Source organism: Prionailurus viverrinus, chromosome D3 (genome assembly GCF_022837055.1).
Source record: "Prionailurus viverrinus isolate Anna chromosome D3, UM_Priviv_1.0, whole genome shotgun sequence".
Taxonomy (NCBI): domain Eukaryota; kingdom Metazoa; phylum Chordata; class Mammalia; order Carnivora; family Felidae; genus Prionailurus; species Prionailurus viverrinus.
The window spans coordinates 42279395-42303491 of record NC_062572.1 but is presented as its reverse complement, the minus strand read 5'-3'; the positions used below and the strand labels follow the sequence as shown (position 1 = coordinate 42303491).

The 24097-nt window shown below is 43.7% G+C and overlaps 1 protein-coding gene across 3 annotated transcripts in view; it reads left to right on the top strand.

Annotated features, from left to right (window-relative positions):
- The window catches only part of EMILIN2 (elastin microfibril interfacer 2), a 65382-nt gene that overhangs the window by 23139 nt on the left and 18146 nt on the right, over positions 1 to 24097 (top strand). For all 3 annotated transcript variants that reach the window (XM_047827633.1, XM_047827632.1, XM_047827634.1), the window contains exons 3-4: positions 17346 to 17521; positions 22074 to 24002. In XM_047827633.1, the coding sequence (XP_047683589.1) occupies positions 17346 to 17521; positions 22074 to 24002 (2105 nt within the window). The remainder of the gene's footprint in view (positions 1 to 17345; positions 17522 to 22073; positions 24003 to 24097) is intronic.

The following is a 24097-nucleotide window of genomic DNA, read 5'->3' as shown; positions in this document are numbered from 1 at the left end:
GTCCGTTATAAAACAAGGTTCTAGAGATTCCTTCTTGCTGCAACTTGTTTCTCTACAGCTGCCCAGCAGGGATGCTGTTGAAGGACCATGGGATAGGGACCTACATTCTTTTTTTTTTCCCCCTTAACTGTAGTGAAAATGCCACTTGTTTTTCTGCTGAGGTTTTCCATGTATCTTGAAAACAGAGCCCCATAGCTGTGGCCATGATTGCAACAGAACCCAGGGCGGGGTGAGTTTCACAATCTAGCGATCGCAGGAGATCTTTTCACCATTAAAGTGTTTCTCTGGCTAGTGTCCGTGTCAACGCAAAGAGCTCTCACGTGCTGGTGGAATGAAGGCTTTGGGCAGGGAGGCAGAGCGGAGCCTTTCTGAGTATTTTGAACATTCCAGAATCTCCAGTCTGGCCAGCTGTCCTGACAGCGTTCAGGTTTGTTTATACGTCAGGGGGCCTGCTTTTCAGCTGCTTTTCCAGCAGCTTTCCAGGACAACAGCGCCAGGTCAGAGCTCTGGCTTGGTCATGATAAACGAGGCACCCTTTTCCCATCCCAACACTCTGCATCATCTTCTGGCAACTCACAAGATATTTGCGAGTCGTTCCGTTGCATTATTGCAAAAACGGCGAGATATAACCCAGATGCCTTGCTCACTGGAGGTGCAGGAGGGAAAGCAGAAACACCATCTATGGCTTGTTTCCTGAACCAAATAGCATGGCACCCTCTAAGCACCTCTTGTCAGAATTGTCACTGAGAAAATAATAATCCCAAAGAGTAGTCATCCCTTGTCATATTTTAGAATGCTAATTTATATCTTTGATGTTTTGTGTGTTATTTAATATAAATGACAATTTGGAGGCTTTATAAAAAAAGAAAATTGTTTTGACTATCTTCCTTAGTCACCGATCCATACCTTTGAAAGTACAAAAATAAATATTAGGTCTAAACCCCCAACAGATAAAGCAAATGGTTAAAGCAAAAGAGTAATCCAATATGTTAAAAAAAAAAAAACAAAACACTAAAAACTTTAGTTAGATCCTCATTTTGAAACTGTGAAAAAGACTTAATGCTGTGGTTTTGGTTTCTACTGTTAGAAACTTAGCTTAAATATAGATTTAATTTTATTTATTTTTTTTTTTTTAAGCTGAGCTATATTATTAGATAGTCAGGGCAAGACTATCTGGTACTTGATTTCACAGTCCTGAAGAGATTTAAGGCACCCTAATGCAAAAATGCATGTGTGTGTGTGTGTGTGTGTGTGTGTGTGTGTGTGTATGTGTGTGTGTGTATATAATATATATATAAAATATATATTATATATTATATATATGACATATATAATATATTATATAATATATATTATACAAAACAGCTTTATCGAGGTATGATCTACATACACAAACCATACATGTTTAAAGTTGTGTAATTAAATGTTCTGATACGTGTATGCACCCTTAAAGCCAAGATCATAATCAAGACATTGAATATAACCATCTCTCCCAAAAGTTTCCTCATGCCCTTTGGCAATCCTTCCCTCCAGTTTCTCCCCACACACTCCCTAGGCAACTGCTGATTTGCTTTCCATAGATAAGTTTGCATTTTCTAGAGTTTTATGTAAATAGTCATACAGTATGTACTCTTAGGTTAGCCTTTAGCCTTTGTTCACTCCACAATTATGTTGAGGTACATCGTGTTGTACTATGTATCAATAGTTGATTACTTTGTATTGTTGAGTACTATTCCTTTGTATGCGTATACCACCATTTGTATATGGTTTTTGTAGCTGGGGACTTCCTTGTGGCAAAATGGTGTAGAAAATCATTTGTATTGATAGCAAGGTCACTTCTCTGATTTTTCTGAAGGCAAATTAGATGGTAAATATCTAACAGATGAGAGCATAGATAAAACTATAGTGGAGTAAGAAAAACGCATTTCACACTTATAACCCTGGAAAATGTTGGATTTAGGCCACATAATTAACTTAAGCCACTTCGAATTGGCAGAAAACTCAATAGGGTAAAGAAGACTTCTTTGCGGACTCTTGGTTACTCAGTTTCATTAAATAAATATTTTTGTGAAAGGACTATGTGTGGCCCAGGACTAGGCCCCATTGGGACCCAGGAAGGAACCCAACCTCTCTCTTGCCCTCCGGAAGTTCACATCCGGTCAGTGAAATGAGACGTAGAGAGAAATAATTATAAAATAAAAGGTAGAAACTAGAATTGCTATACAGAAGTACAAATAGCTGAGGATGTTCAGAGGTGGAAGGAATTATTCCCAGCCAGGAGGAATCTGAGAACATGTTTGCAGGTGATGACATCTTAGCAGGGCTTTGAAAGATTGTTCTAGTTGAATATGTGCAGATTTGAGAAGACACCAGCATGAAACAAGAAAACATGGGCTGGGGCCTAGAGGTGGGAAATGAAGGGGCGTCCGCAGGCCAGGCTCCTCCCGAGGGCTGAGGGAAGGTGCTGCTCTGGGCTCTTCTCCCTGGCTGGTAGATGGTCACCTTCCTGCCAGTGTCTGTCACATCCTTTCCCTCTGTATGTGTCTCTGTGTCTGAGTTTCCTCTTATACAGACACCACTCATTGGATTAGTGAGGCCCATCCCAATGGCCTCATTTTAACTTGATTGCCTGTGTAAAGACCCTATCTTTAAATAAGGTCACATTATGGGGCGCCTGGGTGGCGCAGTCGGTTAAGCGTCCGACTTCAGCCAGGTCACGATCTCGCGGTCCGTGAGTTCGAGCCCCCCGTCGGGCTCTGGGCTGATGGCTCAGAGCCTGGAGCCTGTTTCCGATTCTGTGTCTCCCTCTCTCTCTGCCCCTCCCCCATTCATGCTCTGTCTCTCTCTGTCCCAAAAATAAATAAACGTTGAAAAAAAAAATTAAAAAAAAAAAAAAAAATAAGGTCACATTCTGAGGGACTGGGTGGGGGTGAGGACTCTAACAAATCTTTTTGGAGATGACAATTCAACCTGTAACAGCCAGTGTTAGGAGGTTAGGCTTTATCATTTAGGCAAAGGGGAGTCATGGAAAGTTTTTGTTCTGGGACACCATCAGAACTTTGCTTCCAAATGCTGATCAGGCAATGCGTGCAAAGTAGATTTGAGCGGGGAGAAGGAGGGGTGTGGGCAAGGGGTGGTGGGAAGGGCATTGTCAGGAGACTGGCCACAGTCCATGTCGGACCTGTGCTGGGTGTGGTGGGGGAAGCAGACCAGACAATGCAGAGGTTGAGAAGCAGCGGCCCAGTCTAATGGCCAGGTGACCTCTCCTGTGTTTAAGTGCAACAGCACTGCGTGGGGGTGAGGGTACATGAAGAGCTGTCACTGAGTGATCTGTGTGATCTGTTGTCAAGGGTATTGATAAAAAGGACCATGTGTTGTGAAGGAAGTCAAGATAGTTCAAGGACTGTCATTTGAAGGTTATGGCAGGATTGCCTTTGTCCCTGGGATAGTCAGCACCTCATTATTCATCACCTGTGGTCAGGAGCCAACTATAATTCTTCACATGGGCCATTGAGACCATTATTATGGAAGGAACCCATATATATTTTTTAATGTTTTTAAAAATTTATTTGAGAGAAAACGAACGAGTGGGGGAGGGGCAGAGACAGAGTGGGGGACAGAGGATCTAAAGCAGGTTCCACATTGACAGCAGAGAGCTGGACATGGGGCTTGAACTCATGAACCATGAAATCATGACCTGAACTAAAAGTCAGACGCTTAACTTCCTGAGCCACGCAGGCGCCCCAAGAAGGAACCCATATTTTTAGTCTTTTTGCAAATTTTTGCCCTATGATAAATTTATATATCCTGCATGTACACGGCACACAGAGTGTATGCATTTCATTTATAAGTATTAATTTATTTTGACAGAGAAACAGCATGCATGAGCATGAGTCGGGAAGGGGCAGAGAGAGAGAATCCCAGGCAGACGTCACAGAATCATCATGGAGTCCAACATGAGGCTCGAACCCATAAACTGTGAGATCATGACCTGAGCCAAAATCAAGAATTGGGTGTTTAACTGACTGAGCCACCGAGGCGCCTCTGTGGCTTGTGTTTTTAAAATGGGAATTGTGAGGGGCGCCTGGGTGGCTCAGTCGGTTAAGCGTCCAACTACGACTGGGGTCACGATCTCGTGGTTTGTGAGTTCGAGCCCTGTATCCGGGTCTGTGCTGACAGCTCAGAGCCTGGAGCTTGCTTTGTATTCTGTGTCTTCTCCTCTCTCTGCCCTTCTCATGCTCTGTCTCTGTCCCTCAATAATAAATAAACGTTAAAAAATTAAAAAAAGGAATTGTGACACACATATAATCTTGAAAATAATTGTAAATACTGAATGAAAATATAGTGGCTTATAGCTAAAATGAGGATTTGAAATGTGATGGATTCTAGTTAAATCAATCAGGGTAATGATACAATGTAATTTCCTGAACTGGCAGTCTCAATATAACCTTTAAAAGTTTTTTGCCAAGATGTGAGTGTATGTTGACTATCTCTCTGATAGAAGAGACAGCTTTCCTTCTGTAAGAGTTCATGTTACACGATTGTAAATCAAAATTCAACTTGATTTGCTGACATGAGGCTTAGCGCAAGTGACTCTGTTTTGGTTCTGTTATCTCTCTCTCTCTCTTTTTTTTTTTTTTTAACACAACTATAAAGAATGGTTTGGTGTTACTGGGAAGTTAAAATGACAAAAGACAGAACTTCATTTTGAGAGAGTTAAATTCTAAAAACATAGGGAAGTATTTTAAAGATTAATTCTGTGGCTTTGAAAATATCCTGCTTGCTTTTACATTTTGTTTGTAAAAATTGAAGCCAGTTTCAGTGAGGGCTTTCGGTGATGGGCCAGCTTAGGAACCTGCTTATTAGCAGGATGAGAACCACTATTTAAACCAAATATTTAATTGTCTTACCTAAAAAAACAAAACAGAACAGTAATGCAATCTATGTCATTTTTCTTAAAAACAACAACATGATTTCAAGGAAATGGAAGCTAGCCACCTATCTTTAAAACTAGGTAATAGAGGTCAGGAGAGCCTGGGTGGCTTAGTCAGCTAAGCGTCCAACTCTTGATCTCAGCTCAGGTCATGATCTCACAGTTAGTGAATTCAAGCCCTGCATCAGGCCGCATGCTGACAGTGTGGAGCCTGCTTTGGATTCTCTCTCTGCCCCTCCTCCACTCGTGCTCTCTCTCTCTCTCTCTCTCTCTCTCTCTCAAAATAAATAAGCAAACTTAAAAAAAGAAAAACTAGTGTCATTTGGGCCCCTTTCACCTCAAAGTCTATATATTTGTCTCACTCCCTTCTTAATTTGCAAGAATTGTGGATGCCCAGAAGCTTTCCTGTAGACTGGGATAGTGTCCAAGGCCAACTCTCCCATAGCCCACTGTGTATGTGGGTTCTATGTGGCTGTCTCAGAACCCCATGGAGTTGGCCAACATACACCCGTCAGTCCCCAGAGAAAAATCCAATCCAACAAGCCTGCATGAGCAGTGAGGACTTTGCTGGACACTGTGGCAATACAAATTGTTAGAGGATGCCATAGTGATGCCAACCTTGAAAATCCACTGGCCACCCTAAGTCACCTCGGAGAATAGTTCCTCTTCACTTCTACCTCCTCCAGTGGCCTCCTGCTCTGTCACCCCTACCCACTTGAAAGCAAATAAGCCAAATTCTTCTTTTTGCTCACCCCCTACTTGTCCACACTTTCAGACCTGGGCTGTCACAGCCCCTTCGAAAGGAAAACCATGCTCTTTCTAAGCAGAGTGCAGGTGGATGAAACTGTCTCCACTTCCCTGTGTTAAGTGTTGATTAAAAAAACCCTAAAGTGGGGTGCCTGGGTGGTTCAATCGGTTAAGCGTCTGACTTTGACTCAGATCATGATCTTGCGGTTCATGAGTTCCAGCCCCGCATCGGGCTCTGTGCTGACAGCTCAGAGCCTGGAGGCTGCTTCAGATTCTGTGTCTCCCTCTCTCTCTGCCCCTCCCCCACTCGCACTCTGTCTCACTCTCTCAAAAATAAATACACATTAAAAACATTTTTTTAAAACCCTAAAGTAATATTGCGTTATCCTGGACAATGTGAGAAATATGAAACTAGACTATTTTGGTACTTTTTCTCCCCAATGTCATAAATTAGAAAAGAAATACAAGTGTTCCTGTATTTTCAATTCCCAGATTATTGCTTTTACTGAGAATGAATTCGCCCAAAGGAAGAAGGTGGTGTTTTTGTATCTGCTGAGACATTCCTACTGTCTCGGGATTTTCTAGGCATCTAAAGGACCTCACCAAGTCACAGGTGTGGTCTAAAGCTTGCCAGCATCCATAGTCTTCATCCAAAGGACCAAGATCCCTAAAGGGGAAGGTTGGATGTTGCAAACCAAGTCCAAGGAAACACAGGAAAGAGGATTTTGAATTGACTTTGAGTTTCGTAGCAGAATTTGCGGAAATGATTTTTGCCCTTAAAAAAAAAAAAAGAGGAAATAAACTAGTTATTTGGTAGTTCTGAAAGGAAAGGTTTGGATCCCCAAACCATGGGAAGTTGTATCTGTGGTGAGCATCCTGAGACAGGCTGAGGCCGGCAGATGTTCTCATGGCTCACGCTGTGGGAAACCAGAGCAAGAGCAGGAGGAGTGTCCTGAGATTCTGGCTCCAGGAACAAGGAAACATGATGTAAGCTTGAGAAGGAACAGTATAGAATTTATCTGGGGAAGCAGCCTGCAGCAGCGATGATGACCATCCTGGAAAGAATCCTGTGGGGGAATGTGGGCTTTCATTAATGGTGGATTACGATTACAGAACCCTCCAGAAAGCTGGGACAGTGAGCCTTCCCATGGTGGCTTGACTTTTGTAATGGATTTCCCAAAGTCAGGAAGTTAAAACTAAGAATGTCAATTCGTTGGAACGCATGCATAAGCTGTATTTCACGGTGCCGGCCACGCCCTGTACTTTTGGAACATGCAATGCAATGTTCCAATGCAAGCCTTCGCGGAAGGAATGTAAGAATAGCAGCTTCACTGGCTACTGGTGGCCGAGCCTCCCCTAAACTGCTGTGGTGTTCCAGAATCCCCCTCCTTCACCACTGCAGAGACTTCCCCAGGGTGAAGTGGGTGATAATTGTAAAGAACTGGGTGGGTGTGTCGGGACAGGGGTATTACTTTTTACAAGTCTGTGTGATCCGAGCAAACTACTGAGGGGTAAAGAAGATTGCAGGTTTTGAAATCTAACTTGCCACTCTAAGTACGCGAGGAAATTAATTCAAGAGGAAACAAAAATAAGCAACTTACGATCCTGGTGTCCCCAGCAAATATATCCTTTGTACTGGGAAGCAGACAGTCTCTTGTGTGTACATTTTCATTTTGAACACATTGCTTTGGTCTAGGATCTGTTATTTTTTAAGTGTACAAACCTATCTTGTACTCTGATTTCAATCAGGGCTCATTAAGGTTTTAGTTTTGTTGGGTGCATTTTGTATTTCAGAAATATATTTGCCCGAGCATTCTGGCTTTTAACACCTAGATGAATTTGCCAACAAAGTCAAGGAAGATACTCTATTTCTTTCCTTCCATTAATTTCTCCATGCAGAGATCTAATTAAAAATGTGTCATGGAGCAGAAAAAGATAAGATGAAAATTGTGGTTTGTGTGTGTGATGTGCTTTAACCTGGAAGAAGGCCCTTTGGTTCCTTCACTTTGTCCTGTGTGGGAGACTTCTTCATCCTGTGGAAAATTAGCATTGGGAGGGACCTGGGACGGGTAGAGTCATCTCCTCGGATTGCAGAGATTGTCATTGTAGATGTACATGGTTTCAAATGGCCAAGGTTTGATTGTAAAACAGAGTGGATTGAAATCAAATGGCAAGTGTCTCTCCTGCTGGTGCAGAACCACTTTTCCTTCCCTATCATTCTGGAATCACTTCCAGTTTCAAACTTTATAGCCATTATTGCCTGACTGTATTTTCTGTTGTTACTTCCATTAAAAGCAAGTCTAGGGGCACCTGGGTGGCGCAGTCAGTTAAGCGTCCGACTTCAGCCAGGTCACGATCTCGCAGTCCGTGAGTTCGAGCCCCGCGTCAGGCTCTGGGCTGATGGCTCGGAGCCTGGAGCCTGTTTCCGACTCTGTGTCTCCCTCTCTCTCTGCCCCTCCCCCGTTCATGCTCTGTCTCTCTCTGTCCCAAAAAAAATAAAAAATGTTGAAAAAAAAATTAAAAAAAAAAAAGCAAGTCTATTTATTCATTGATTGATTAAAAAAAAAAGCAATAATAACAAAAGCCAGAAAAAAAAAACCCATTTGTCACAAGTAGTTTTAAAAAAATTAGTTTGCTGTCTTGTCAATCTCTAAATCAGAACATGAGACCAAACTTTGTGAAAGTGAATTACTATGGAAAAGAAAGGAAATTTTGACACGTGCTACAACATGAATGAACCTTGAGGGTGAAGGAGTTCAGAGCAGACCACCCCAAACATGCCACTTTGACATATTGATTATGTTGAGCTGAAGACAGTTGAGAAAAAGCAGAGACAAGAAGAGCCCTCTGTCTTCCCTCTCTCTGTCTAAAATCAGGGTTCTATGTTTCCTGCCTGTCCTGTACCAGGCTGAAGAGAATGACCTTTGTCACTGTAGATACACAGTTGGCACCAAGATAAGTCTGCATATGCAAGCCTTACTGACATAGCCCTTATCTTCCATGAGTTTCCCTCTAGATTTCCTAGCTATAGTCCCACAGTTTATTGCCCCTAGAAGCCCAAACCCCTTTTCCTTGGTCTAGTCACTTCACAATTTATCACCCTGTGTTAAAATGGTATATAGTCCCCTGAGTCCCACTGCTTGTTTTCACTTCTTTTCTGTGAAACCTCCATGCATGTAAAAAACATTAACATCCATACAGTTTGGATGTCTTTTCTCCTGTGAATCTGTCTTTTGTCAGTTTAATTCACAAGACTCAGAACAAACCTAAGAGGGTAGAGGAAAAGTTTTTTTTTTCTCCTACAAGGACATTATGCTAAGTGATATAAGTCAGTCGTAAAAGGACAGATGCTGTATGATTCCACTTAATATGAAGTCCCTGGGGAGGTCCAATTCACAGAGACAGAAAGTGAGATGGTGGTTGCGGGGGCCGAGGTTGGGGAGAGGGAAATGGGAAGCTGGTGTTTAATGGGTGCAGAGCTTCAGTTTGGGAAAACGAAAGGAATTCTGGGGATGGATGGGGGTGACGGTTGTGAACAATGTAAATGGACTTAATGCCACTGAACTGGCCTCTTCAAAATAGTTAAGATGTAATCTTTTTTAGGGACTGGGTTTGACTCAATTATACCCTTGCACGCTACTCCACTCACCCCTGCCCCGTGTCCACGCAGACAGGGCTCATTCACCAGAGCAGTCTTTCCTGGATGAGGACCAGGAATGCTTCTCCATGGCTCTCTCACTGCCCTCTCTACTTCATCCTGTCTTTCAGCACTCTTCCCTGGTTAGGATTTTCCTGAACTCAGGGGGAAAATATTCTTCTTCAGCCCCCCTTACCTCCTGGTTACCACCCTATTTCTCATTTCCCATCACAAGCAAACTTGATGGAAGAGGTTTTTTGGTCTGTACCTCCTCTTGCTTATTTCATTCTTTATTCTGACCCAGCGTCCTCTCTCAACATTGATCTGAGCAGCGCTGGCTCAGTTCACCGAGAATCTCCTTGTCTTAAGAACAATATCTCTCAGTCCTTCTGTTACTCGACCCTCTCAGCAGCGCTGGAAATATGACCTTGTCTGCCTTCTTGACATACTCTTTCCCCTTTCCTTCTTAGATATTGTGGTTTCCTTGTGTCTGTCTAGCAGCATGTGCTGGCCACTTTCTGTTTGTCCCCAGATCCATTTCCTCTCCTCCTCCCTCCTGATTTTGTTCTAGGAGTCTGACCTGGATGGATTGTAATTTAATCCTTTCATGGTATTGATGAAACTGTGGCCCAGAGGTGGGAAGTTCCTTGTCTGTCACTCAGGGAACTAATGAGAAGGGCTTTTGCTTTTAGTCTAGGGATACTTACAGTTGGTTGCTGTTTCCAGAATTATCTCACTAGTACTGGTCACTGGGTTCCCTCACCATCTGGCTTCCCACTGGTCTGGCCACTGTAAGTCACCTGCCCTCTCCCTCCAAGTGAAAGTGGGCAGTGACTGTTTCCTCTACGAAAGGCCACAGCTCCTGTCCAGCAGCCTTCTCCTAATGCTCTGGTTACAGCCTTGTCCTCTCCTGGCCCCTTTAGACCTAGGGTTGGTACATTTCTCCCATTCTTTTTTTTATTATAAATTATTCAATTAATTTAAATTAAAAAAACAGTGCACCCATTTCTCCCACCCCCATCCCCTACCCTTGGCAAACACCAATCTGTTCTCTGTAACTGTAAGCTTGGTTTTTTAGTTACTTTGTGTTTTTTTGGTTTTTTTGTTTCCACATATAAGTGATGTCATATCGTATTTGTCTTTGTCTTTGACTTATTTATTTTTTTATTTTTATCATTTTTAATTTTGTTAATGTTTATTTTTGAGAGAGAGAGTGAGAGGGAGTGGCAGAGAGAGACGGAGACCCTGAATCCAAAGCAGGTTCCAGGCTCTGAGCTGTCAGTAGAGAGCCTGACTTGGGGCTCAAACCCACGAGCCATGTGATCATGACCTGAGCCACGCAGGTGCCCTTTAAATTTCTTTTTAAGTTTATTTATCTTGAGAGAGACAGATACAGCGTGAGTGGGGGAGGGGCAGAGAGAGAAGGAGAGAGAATCCCAAGTAGGCTCTGCACTGCTAGCACAGAGCCTGATGCGGGGTTTGGACTCCTAGAACCCTGACATCATGACCTGAGCCTAAACCGATTCGGGCACTTAACCAACTGAACCACCCAGGTACCATTGACTTATTTCATTTAGCATAATACCCTCAGGTTCTATCTATGTTGTCACAGGTGGCTGGATTTCATTCTTTTTTATGGCTAAGTAATATTCCTATGTGTGTATATGTCTGTGTGTGTACCACATCTTTATTCATCCATCCGTCCATCCATCCATCCATCCATTCAAGTGTCTATCCATGGATATGTAAGTTGCATCCTAAACTTGGCTATTGTGAGTAATGCTGCAGTGCACATGGGGGTGCAGTTATCTTTTCAAGTTAGTGTTTCTTCAGGTCAGTGTCCAGAAGTAAGGTTGCTGGATCATATGGTGGTTTTGTTTTTAATTTTTTGAGGAATCTCCATACTGTTTTCCATAGTGCCTGCTCCTGTTTACATTGCCACCAACAGTGCACCAGGGTTCCCTTTTCTCCACATCCTCACCAACACTTACTATTTCTTGTCTTTCTTGACACCAGCCACACTGACAGGTGTGAGGTGATATCTCATTATGGTTTTGATGTGCATTTCCCCGATGAGTAGTGATGTTGAGCACCTTTTCATGAACCTGTTGGCCATCTGGATGTCTTCTTTGGAAAAATGTCTATTCAGATCCTCTGCCTACTTTTTAAACATATATATATATATATACACACGTATACTACTTTTTATGCCTACTTATATGCCTACTTTTTAAGCATATATATATGCATATATATATATATATACATATACATATATATATATATACACACATACACTCACTCACAGTTTGCTTTAAGTTGTATGAGTTCTTTATGTATTTGGATATTAGCCCCTTATCAGATCCAGGATTTGCAAATATTTTCTCCCATTCAATAGGTTGCATGTTTATTATGATGGTTTCCTTTGCTGTGCAGAAGCTTTTCAGTTCAATGTAGTCCCACTTGTTTATTTTATGTTATGGGTATTTTACCCACATGTTATACATATTTACCACAGTTAAAAACAAAAGTCAGTTACCATGTCTGGATGTGGAAAACTTGGTGTAGTACCTGAATGCCAGATAACCGAGTCTGCCTTGGATGTGCATCCTGAAAACTCCATGAAATGACTTCTTGCTTGTATGTACATGCTGACTTTGTCCCAGATCAGTGGTTATCCCTTCAGGCCTAGGATGCTCCCTACAAAAGAGAAGGAGGCACCTCTTCTTTCTAGCTTCCTTCTCCATCCTGAGAGTCCATTCCAATCAATACTCTACAGGACCACTCGTGGGATGAAGCAAGAAGAGTTGGCTCCGGGGCTTTGGGGACAAGCCAGTGCCTGGAAGAAAGAGAGGAATTTACTAGAAAGTCTGTTCTTGGGAGGAATCCCAGTCAGTGGGGCACTGGGCTGTAGATTTGTGCACTGTTAGTGGCATGAATCAAATAAGAAGTTACAGGCGAATACTAAATGCAGGGAAATGAGCCTTACCTTGTAGAACAGCTGTCTACATGATCCTCTGCCAGTGATGTGTGGCTATTTCTGAAAAGCCTTCTACTGGCAACCCGGAAGGAATGTGGGAGGAGAGAGAAGATGGGTGGGTGTGAGATAGGAATGAAGAGATGAACAGATGTGTGCCCATTGCCATTCCCTTGATAGTCTCATGAAGGTCTAGGCCAGCTCTGTCCCGGAGACCTCCCTGTAATGACTGAGATGTTCATGCTAATACTGCATGTGGCTACTGAGCACGTCAAATGTGGCCAACGTGACTGAGGAAATGAATGTTCAATTTTGTTTACTTTTAATCACTTTAGATTAAAATAACCACACCTGATTAATGGCTATATAACTGGACAACACCACTGAAGGTCACCTTCTGGTGTGTGATTCTTGCCTAACTCATTATGACCCGAGGACTCTGGAGCTTGATTTCGTTCTGGGAAGACTTAGGAATTCACATCGGTTGGGGTTAGACCTGAGGACAACTCTGGGGCTTTTAATATGGACATTGGATTCCCCAAAACCATGTCAAAAGTAGACTTAGTATCATTCATTATTGTTTGATTAATGATTAATACTTCATTCTTTATTGAGCACCTACAATAGGACAGATTGCTGTCTTTAAAAATGGGGATGTTGTAGAGAACAAAACCAACAGGAATTCTTGCCCTCATAGGGCTTATGGTCTGTGAAAAGACAAACACTGAACAAGTGTGAACCAAAGTGTATTATGAAAGAATACGTTATCTGTCAGTAGGAAGAAGTCTTTATCGGGGGGTGATAGATGTCCAATGGAGGCACAATCGTTTTGTCATATTTTGTTTTAACGTGTACATTCCAGTCATATGGTCCCTGAACCCTGATTCAACTTTTCCAGTCCTTTTCTTGCCACCTTCCTTCTCAGGAGAATCTTCTGGGTTGATCTAATATTACACATTAGACACAGTGGATGAACTCCTAAAAATGGTGAACCCTTGTTCCCCACCCCCACCCCAAAAGGGTTTCAGAGGTAGATGGTGGGGGAGGAGAGTTGAGGAGAGGCTGAGTTGCGGAGTGCTGGCTAGTGTGGGGCAGGCTCGGGCTGCCAACCCCCCCTCCCCACCGGGAGCTCCCAAGAGCACCTGAGGCAGCTGTGGCCAGGGCTCCCCTGGGAGACAGGATTTTGTTACAGTCCCTGCCCACGACTGGGATGGGGGCCAAGGCTGTAGCCTGAGTCAGCCTTCCAGCTTTAGCCCAGCACCGCCTTGACTCTGTCCCTTTGGCTATCAGTCCCTCAGCTGGGTGCAATCAGCTGATTCACTAAGTGTCCCTGGGGCACCTTCTGTGTGCTTATAGCCCATGGGCCCTGGGAGTTAACACTTGGGCTGCTTTCGGTCGATTCACTTCCCCTGCCTGGTTGCCTCAGAGGCTCCAAGCTCCCGTGAGGAGGGAGGGCCTATGGGTGCCCTGACTTATGGGCTGCACTTCTCAACTTGACAGTTACTTGGGGAGTTTTTGAAAGGTACACATGCCTGGACACCCCTGCCCCCAGGCCAGTTAAATTAGAATTTTGAGTGTAAAGACGTGAGCTTTTTTTTTTTTTTAAAGCTCCCTAGCGGGGATATTGTCCTGCAGAGCACTGAGGGACAGAAGGAGGATCTGGGCATCATGCTGTGTTCCTCCCATCCTCTGGAGGACCTACTGGCTGGCTCTGATGGAGGCAGGAACCCGTTTCTGCAGGGAAAATCCCAGTGGGGCTGAGGGGTTGCACAACCCTACCTCTTTCCCTCACATCCCCCAGATTGAGGACCCATGGCCGCCTCTGGGATCTATGTCCCTGTGCACGGAGCAGTCAGAACGTGAGCTTTCCCACGGCTGGAGGTGGCCGCCTGATCACTTCCAGCTGTCATCACTAGCCAGGAAGGCCTCTTCCACACGCTGGACTTAGAGCTCTGTTAGAAATGCTGTCAACCTGAACTCCATTGCCGCAAACCGGAAACCCTACAGCAAGCCGATTAGGCAGAGGGTGGGAGCGGGGAATGTGCGTGGGGCTGGAGAGGAAGGCAGGAACTCCAGGGAACTTTCCTAAGTTATGAGCTGGCTCCAAAGTAATAACTGCCTTTAAAGAAAATAATGAGGTGTGTTGGAAAGGCAAGCACTTTCTTATACTCAGCTCTGTGGTTGGGGCTGAGGCCTCTGGGTGGGGGGTGCGGGTCGCAGGCTCAGGGTTTGCTCTCCTGGTCCCTCGCAGCCGCGTCCAAAAGGGTTTGCTATGGGCTGTCATCTGCTGGCACGTGTACAAAACCCGAGAGCAAACACATTTTCACATTCAGTCTTAAATGCTCAGAGGAACCAAGTTTTTCTGAGATTACACATTTTTGCAGCATTATGCTATACTTGAACATGCAAAACAATGAAGTGGAATTTTTTCTTTCTTTCTTCTTCTTCTTTTTTTTTTTTAGCATATGTGCTGCTGAGGCAAGCACTCTTGATTTTTTTTTAATAGTTTTTAGGACCACACAGGGACTTTTTTGGTAGGTTGGGTGCTAGGGGGCTGGGGGCTAATGTGGACCGTGTCAGATGTTCAGACAAGTGTTTGCTGAATGGGGATGGCAGCTGTCCTTTGACCTTGCTTACACAGCCTTCTGGAATATCTCTGGGTGGGTGGAGTTCTCTCCACCCGAGTCTCTGCTTCTGTGTGCTGGGAGGACCGTCTGGGGTACAGGGGCAAACACTTGGGTTTAAATCCCAGCCCTGGCCCTTCCTGACGGTTGGAACTTGGACAGGTCACTTAACCTCTGTGAGCCTCTGTTTTCCCATTTGTGGAAAGGGGAAACTCTATAAATAGTTAGGCCTTAATGGGGTGTGTGGTGGCAATAAGAGGGAATAAATAACCTAGAAGTGAGGTCTTGCTCCATGCCCCCCCCTTTTCTGTTTCATTCATTCGGCTTTGTCTTCTGGTTTTTGTTTTTTTTTTTTTTTTAATTTTTTGGGACAGAGAGAGACAGAGCATGAACGGGCGAGGGGCAGAGAGAGAGGGAGACACAGAATCCGAAACAGGCTCCAGGCTCTGAGCCATCAGCCCAGAGCCTGACGCGGGGCTCGAACTCACGGACCGCGAGATCGTGACCTGGCTGAAGTCGGACGCTTAACCGACCGCCACCCAGGCGCCCGGCTTTGTCTTCTGTTTTAAAAAAGTCTCCCTCTGGGGCTTCTCAAAATTTGTGTCCCCAGGCCACACTGCAAGCCAAGTAAATAGAATCTCTGAGGGTGAGAGCCAGGCATCTGCAGTTTTTCACTCTTCCCTAGTGATTCTGACACTCAGCTAAGGTTTCGAACCACTGCCCTAGAAGGGCCGGTGAACCAGGGACAGAGACAGGTGTTGGGACACTAACATTTGGGTCAGTGCTGTCCCCAGGGCCTTCTGGGAATTCCAGAGGATCACCTTGGGTCCTGGCGATGGGGGAGTTCCTTACACCTAAAGTTTTAGTTGTCATGGTTTTGACCCTCAGGAAGGATGCCAGAAGCCCATTACATTTACTAATTTGCAATTTTCTTGGGAGTGTGACTTTGAACTACACCCTCAGCAAGGCTGGTGCTGAGGTGGAGTCACCTGACCGGCACCAGTCCCCATGGGCCCCCCAACGCCCCTCTGAGCAGCACACAGTCCTAGGAAGTGACAGAGAGCTGATTCCTTTCAGGGAATTGGCCCCCAAGGAGGAGGGCAGCTGCTAGTGCTGGTGTTCACAGTGAAGAGACAGTGAGGACGTTCTAGAGAGCCATGCTTCCAAGCTGGAAGAAGAAGCTGGGATAAGTTAAGGAGTGGCCCGCATCTGTGCTGTGAGCAGGGGCACCTGGGGGTGTTAGACCCCTGCATCCATCCTCTGAGTGTACGGGGGGGGGGGGCTGCTGGGTTGCCACTCTCTGGCCCAGGCCCAGCGCTGGGTCTGGAGGACTTTACAGCTATCACAAGAATCTCGGTGTGATATGCACGTGCATGGGGGAACGTGCACTTAAAAAGGGATCCTTATTTCTACCATTAGCTCTACAAATCAGGGAATCTTTTTATTTTTTATTTTTATTTATGTATTTTTATAATCGTTTTTTAAATGTTCATTTTATTTTTGAGAGAGAGACAGCGCAAGCAAGTAAGGGGCCGAGAAAGAGGGAGACAGAGGATCTGAAGCGGGCTCTGCCCTAACAGCACAGAGCCCAACGTGGGGCTCGAACTCACCAATGGTGAGATCGTGACCTGAGCTGAAGTCGGATGCTTAACCAACTGAGCCACCCAGGTGCATCTTTTTAAAAAGGTCTGGACACAGCTAGCATAAGGTGCCCTCTCTGAAGGCTCATGGCCTGCTGCCTTTGCAGGAAGGAAGGTGCCAAGATGAAAGCACAAATGCTATGGAGATGAAGGTGTCAGGGAGGTTTCTTTAAAATACAAAAAAAAAAAGGGGGTGCCTGGGTGGCTCAGTCGGTTGAGCGTCCGAATTCGGCTCAGGTCATGATCTCATGGTTCGTGGGTCCGAGCCCCGCATCAGGCTCTGTGCTGACAGCTCAGAGCCTGGAGCCAGCTTCCGATTCTGTGTCTCCCTCTCTCTCTGCTCCTCAACTCGTGCTCTCTCTCTCTTTCAAAAATAAACAAACATTTAAAAATAAATAAAATACAAAACAAATGACACTGAGTTACCCCAGAAAAAAAATCTCCACAAAGCAGTGAATTGTGGAACAAAAATTTGTGTGCGAAACAAAAGCTCAGTTTTAGGAATCGCGGGGCCAGGCTTTTCTAGGTTGTCTGTCTTTCTGGCCTTTAGTGGGAGGGCAGCTGAGTGCAGGTGGGTTGAAGATGGATAAAGGAGGCCAGTCTGATTTTGGCTGAGCCCCAGGCATCAGGGCTGGACTGAAAAGACCAGTGGTCCCTTCTGGGTCAGTGTGGAGAGGGCAGGCAGAGCCCTGAGTGACCTGGATCCTCTTCATTCGGGTACAAGTCAGGGGGGCCCGGGGCGCTGGCAATAGCCAGTAAAGAGAGATGCCACCCTTTTCCTCGGCAGGTATCGTGTGAACTTCAGACCCAGGTACGTCACCAAGTACAAGACGGTGACTCAGTTGGAATGGAGGTGCTGCCCTGGCTTTAGAGGGGGAGACTGCCAGGAAGGTCCCAGGGACCCTGTGAAGACTCCCCGCCCCACGCCCGCTCGGCCTCGAAACAGCGTGAAGAAAGCCACAGGTAACTTCTTTGTGCTTCCCTGTGCATGGCCACCACTGATCTTTCCAGTGCTTCTGCAGACCGTAGGATTTATGATTTAGAATGTGGAGCTCTCCAGGGTCTTCCAGTAACACGCATGTATGCCTACAGTAGACACATGTGGCATACAAATTTATTTGCAGAAGCAGTAGCAATCAGAATACAGTTTTGTTTTGATTTGTTTTGTGTGGCAAGTAAATTGCTTTGTTAGGGCTGGTTTCTGAAAGCAAAGGATTTGGCAATCAGCATAGGGGAGGCTGATGGTTTCAGACTGGGGTAGTGTGGGCACAGATGCGAAGAGATTCATATGTAGCGATGCTTTGTTTTTACTTTTTGTCTACAAGTTCCCATAGATCTGAATTTGAAGAAACTAATTGTTTTAAAAATAGGTGAATCAGGGGCACTTGGGTGGTTCAGTCGGTTGAGTGTCAACTTCAGCTCAGGTCACAATCCCGTGGTTCATGGGTTCGAGCCCCGCGTCTGGCTCTGTGCTGACAGCATAGAGTCTGGAGCCTGCTTCAGATTCTGTGTCTCCCTCTCTCTCTGCCCCTCCCGTGCTCACATTCTGTCTCTGTCTCTGTCTCTCTCTCAAAAATAAATAAACATTAAAAAAAAAATAGGTGTATCAGAATCATCCTCATTCTGTTTGGGGTGCAAAGGTAAGCCCCAAGTTCAATGTATCCAGTGAAGTTGTTCTTAAATTTGTTTGTGAATTTTTTTGGAAGTAGCACAAATTCAGTGAATAACTAAGAAAGCAATGATAATTTTCACCTTTGCTTTTAATTATAACATCAAGAGAATGACTTTTATGGCTAAAAATTTTCTGTCCTTTTATTCTATGTCACTTTATCTTTCCTCTTTTTTAAGTTGAGTAAGAATAAATGTAACCTAGATTTTCTTAACAATTTGATGTTTAAGTTGTCTTGAAATGATTGTTTTCCCATGAAGTATTGTCAATTTTGAAACTTGTAGTGTTTCCCCATATTGTTTGTAAAATAGATTTTAAAATAATTTCTATGACAAAAGTAATATATATCAATTATAGAATCTTCATAAAGTCTAGGGGAATATCTAGTTACACATAATCTCACTGCTAACATTTTGTTATCACACATTACTCTCCTTCCTATATCTGCTTGTACATGTCGTTAAGGAAAATTCACTTATTCATCCCACACATGTTTATTGGGCTCCTTCATCTGGCAGGCTCTATACTAGACACTTGGGAAAAGTGAAAAACAAGGTAGACAAGTCCCTGAACTCATGAAAGGCAAACATCAGACATGTAATTGCAATACGTCCTGATAGGTACTATGATGGGCTCACATGAAGGGGATCGGTTGGATCATAATAGGTTACTTTTGTTTTATTTTTATTTTATACAAGTTTAAACCCGTAAGAGTTGAATAGCTTTAAAAGGACTATTAGGAAAGCAGTGACCTCCCTTTCTCCCCCACTTTCCCTTCCCAGGGGTAATTACTTTAAACTCTTTAGATGGTCTTTTGGAATTTACCTCCATATCTATTTTTCAAGTTTATTTATTTTATTTTATCTTGAGAGAGAGAGAGCGCCTGTATGTGTGCGTACCATGTGTGTATGAGTGGGGGAGAGGCAGAGAGAGGGAGAGAATCCCAAGCAGGCTAGCACAGAGCCTGCGGCATGGCTTGAACTCATGAACTATGAGATCATGACCTCAGCCAAAATCAAGAGTCAGATGTTTAACCTACTGAGCCATCCAGGCTCCCCAACCTCCCTATCTATTGACTTCTCATTATGGAAGGTGAAATTATGACTCCTTTTCATCTGCTTTCCAGCACATGGTTCCTATACCCTCATCCTTTCCATACCGTTTATACCAGATTTTTAATTTACTTAATACTTCTTATTTACGTTGTGGTAACTAGGTAGATAATGTGTACAGCTGAGCTATGTAGTATGCTATGAATCTGTTGGCTTTCCTATATAGCTTTTTGGTTTTTTTAGAGTTAGTGATTGTTTTATATTTTTCTTTGCTTGTTTTTTTTTTTTTTTTTTTTTTTTTTTTTTTTAATGTCTTTGTCCCTATTTTAACCCGAACTGTCCTCAGGGTGATTATTTAGATGTCCTCTCATTATGTTCACACACATCAGTTTCACCTTCCTGGAGCAATCGCCACCAGGACTGGTCATCCTCTTTTCCTTGTTCACAGCTGCCAGCCTGTGATCTTACTGTTTCCCTCCCACCGATTCCCTGTTTCCTATACTCTTTGATTGTTCTCAATGTACTCCCTTGTTTTGGTAGAGCACATTCTCCAGTAGTTTTATGAGAAGATTATATGGGATGTACACTTCCTAATATTTTATAGTCTGAAAATATTTTTATTCTACTTTAGAGTTCTAGATTGGAAATAATTTTCCTTTGGAATTTTGAAAGCATCACTCCCTTTTCTTCTAGCTTCCAATGCAGCTGTTAAAATGCCCAAAACCATTCTGATTCCTAATTTTTATATGTGACGTGGTTCTGTATTTTGTTTTGTTTTGCCATTTTAGTGGGATTTCAGAAGGCAATGAAAGGAAATGCTTATCCTTAATCCACTATCATTGTAAAGAACATACAATTTTAGAACTAATTTTTACATTTAATCTATAATGAACAACCATTCATTAAATAGTTTGCAATATCACTTAATGGCTTTGAGAGTGTGATTATTTGAACACAGTCCCCTACTGTTGGTCACTTAGGTTGTTGGTAGTTTTTTATAGATAGTATTTGAATAAACATTTTTTTCTGTTACTATTTTGGATTCATCTCTGATTATTTACTTGAATAAACTTCTAGAAGTGTAATTGTTGGGGCAAAGGGATTCTGAGATTTTGATACTTACTGCCAAGTTATCCTTCCAAAAAGTTGTAGCAATTTCCACAGTCACCAGGAATATGTAGAAGAAGCATTTCCTCACGTGCTGTTCTTCCCTCTTCTCCTGCCCTTTGCTTTTATTTCCTTTGCTCAGAAAGGCATTTCATTTGTAAGTGATTCAACAACTTGTTTTTTCCTCCTGGTGTCTTGAGGTAGAATACATGTTTCAGTGTGGAAAATAAGGTGTTCTTTATAGTTCTCTGCTTGAGAGTTTGGCCATCTGACTTCCAGTCTTGATTTTACCACAAAGCTGATTTTCATGAATAATAGCTGTTGTTATGGTTGTGTGCAAAGGTTTAGGGGAGGAAAAAACAACGTTAAAGTCAAATATTTACAACATTCTACATTTACTTCTAGCGCTTGTTCAGTGTACCTTAATGCATTTTATTTCATTGCAATCTCTATGTTATGTTTGATTTTTTTCCATCCTTTATGATAGTCTCTGTATCATCTCCAGGCTTGTCGATGTTAGCCCCTTTCTAGTATTCCTTGCATCCTACTGTGAGTTCAGGGGTGTGGTTTGCTGTCAGGTTCCTACTGCCTCACGTTTCAATAATTTTGTTTTTGGTTAGTTCATCTATCTCTGTATCTATCACTTTATTTTCATTTTAGGACTCATCACAGTCATCCTTATTAACTTTTTTTTTATTTCTTTTGGACTATTTCCTTGGAAGTATATTTCTCAGAGTAGGATTATCAAAAAGTCGATGTTTATATTCTTTGGTTTAGTGAATCTTAGTATATATGACCACATGGCTTTATTGTTAGGAGGTGACAGTAGAGTCACTGCTTTATCCCTCTTTAGCTTTTAGTTTCCCCAGCTGCATAACAGTGCTAAACAATGTCTATGAGACTTTGTTAGCATAGCGATGCTAACAAAAGTAAAATAACATTTAGGAGTTGCTTGGAGAATAATTGACTGCTTAATATGATATCATATCACCCAACAGCTAATGGGTGGATATCACTAAAGTGGCTTCTTGTGGTTTTACAGTATGTAGTCAACCATTGGGGTGTGGCTGCAGCTCACTAATGTGAGAATGATGTGTTCATATGACAAAGTAGATTAAGAATATTTCCCTTTAGGGGCGTGTGGGTGGCTCAGTTGGTTGAACACCCTGATTTGGACTCAGGTAATGATCTCACAGTTTGTGAGATCGAGTCCCGTGTTGGGGTCTGCACTGATAGTTTGGGACCTGCTTGGGATTCTTTGTCTGTCTGTCTGTCTGTCTCTCTCTCTCTCTCTCTCAAAAATAAATAAATAAACTTAAAAAAAATTTCCCTTTAGAGTGAAAGAGACCATGGACTGCCTACTATGTACCATGTACTACATATTCTCTCAACAACCCTAAAAGGGAAGATAGTACCTCAGCTTCATAGATGAGGGGATTATTGTTCACAGAAGTTAATTAACTTGCTCCAGGGCAGACAGTAAACAACAGAGCCAGAATGCAAAGGGAGGCCTATTTGACTCAAAGGCCATAGTCTTTTTCTCTCTACCACAATAATTGCCTATGGTGAGAGGGGATCTATAAGTGAAGGTTTAAGTGCATTCCTTAAGTACCCTGTTTATTGTCTTTGCAGAAAATGGGGAAAGGTAGAACTTGTTAAGTCATGTCCAACTCTTTCTTTGTAACAGATAATGAACCAAGCCAAGTCTCAGAGCCCAAGAAGATTTTGCCACCAACTCGTGCCACAGAACCAAGTCAAGTCATAGATCCAAAAGAGGGGGTGCAAGAACTTCAGGAAAAAAAAATCCAGGTGCTTGAGGAGAAGGTTCTCCGACTCACAAGAACAGTTCTTGATCTCCAGTCTTCCATTGCTGGAGTGAACGAAAACCTCAAACATGCCGTTCAGGATGATGCCAGCAAAATGCTGGCTTCATGGCTCAGTAATCTGCATCCCCAGCCAGTGCCTGACAGTGCCATTGGTGGAGACACAGAAACTGTCCAGCTTCCTGATGTCCTCAACAATAAGGAATCTGGCATGAAGGACATCAAATCCGAATTGGCCGAGGTCAAGGATGCTCTGAAGACCAAGAGTGACAAGCTGGAAGAGCTGGATGGGAAAGTGAAGGGGTATGAAGGACAGCTCAAACAGCTCCAGGAGGCTGCCCAGGGCCCTACGGTGACCATGACGACCAATGAACTCTACCAAGCCTATGTTGATAGTAAGATTGATGCCCTGAGAGAGGAGCTCATGGAAGGAATGGACAGAAAGCTGGCCGACCTGAAGAACTCATGCGAGTACAAGCTGATTGGTCTCCAGCAGCAGTGTGATGATTATGGGAGCAGCTACCTGGGAGTGATTGAGCTAATAGGAGAGAAGGAAACAAACCTGAGAAAAGAAATAAATGATCTTCGAGACCGGGTACAAGATCCTTCAGCTCGGTCCAACTGCTGTAATAGTGAAAAGAATGGTGACTTTGGGCCACAGATCAAGATGTTAGACCAGAAAATTGAAAGGGTTGCTGAAGCCACCAGAATGCTGAATGCACGCCTGGACAATGAATTTGACCGCCTTGTAGTTCCAGAGCCAGATGTGGACTTTGATGCACGATGGAATGAACTAGATGCGAGGATCAATGTGACAGAAAGGAATGCGGAAGAACATTGCTTCTACATTGAAGAAACCCTTCGGGGGACCATTAATGGTGAGGTAGATGACTTGAAGCAACTTCTTGATCAGAAAATCCAGTCTCTGGAAGAGCGCCTGGGGAGTGTTCTCCTGGAGGTGGCCAATAGCACTGATGCAGAACTCATCCCCCCAGCCTCAGCCCTGCCAGGTGTGTCAGGGGCTGGGAGCAAACAGGTCATGATAGAGTTAAACCACCTGAAGAGCAAAGTTCAAGTTGTTGAGGATATTTGCCTGCAGAACTTTCAGGGAGAGCCTCATGGGATAGAAGATACTTTGCCAAACGGAGAAGAACACATAGCGGGTGATAGTTTGAACCTTTTGAAATCTCTGAATGACACAATGCATAGGAAGTTTCAAGAAACCGAACGTAGCATCCAGAAACTTGAACAGGATTTTAGTTTTCTTTATTCTCAACTAAACCACACAGAAGACGATGTGAATCATCTCCAGAAGGAGCTAAGCAGTTGTAGAGAAGGTAAAAATGCTGCAGTGGGGGGGCTCTCTAAGGGGGGTGAGAAGGACAGGACGGTGGAGCCCCTCCCGTCTCCCCAGGACCCCATGGCTCATTGCTGCAGCCACCTGGAGGAGAGGTGGCAGCGGCTGCAGAGCCAGGTCCTCTCTGAACTGGACACTTGTAAGGAGAACACACATGGGGTCCAGAGGGACGTGTCCATGGTTGAGAGCAGGGTGTCTCATATGGAGAAAGCCTGCAGCAAGCTGGACTCCATCTCCGGAAGTCTTCAGAGGATCAAGGAGGGGCTCAACAAGCATGTCAACAGCCTCTGGAGTTGTGTCAGGCAGATGAATGGGACACTCCGGTCACATTCCAGAGACATATCTGGCCTGAAGAATTCAGTCCAGCAGTTCTATAGCCATGTTTTCCAGATTTCTACTGACTTGCAAGACCTGATCAAATTTCAGCCATCAGCAAGTAAGTTGCCCGTTACTATCCCATTTCTTGTATTTGTTCGCAGCATGCATTATGCTAGATTTTGGATGGTCTGTGGAGTTCACTACATCAGTGCT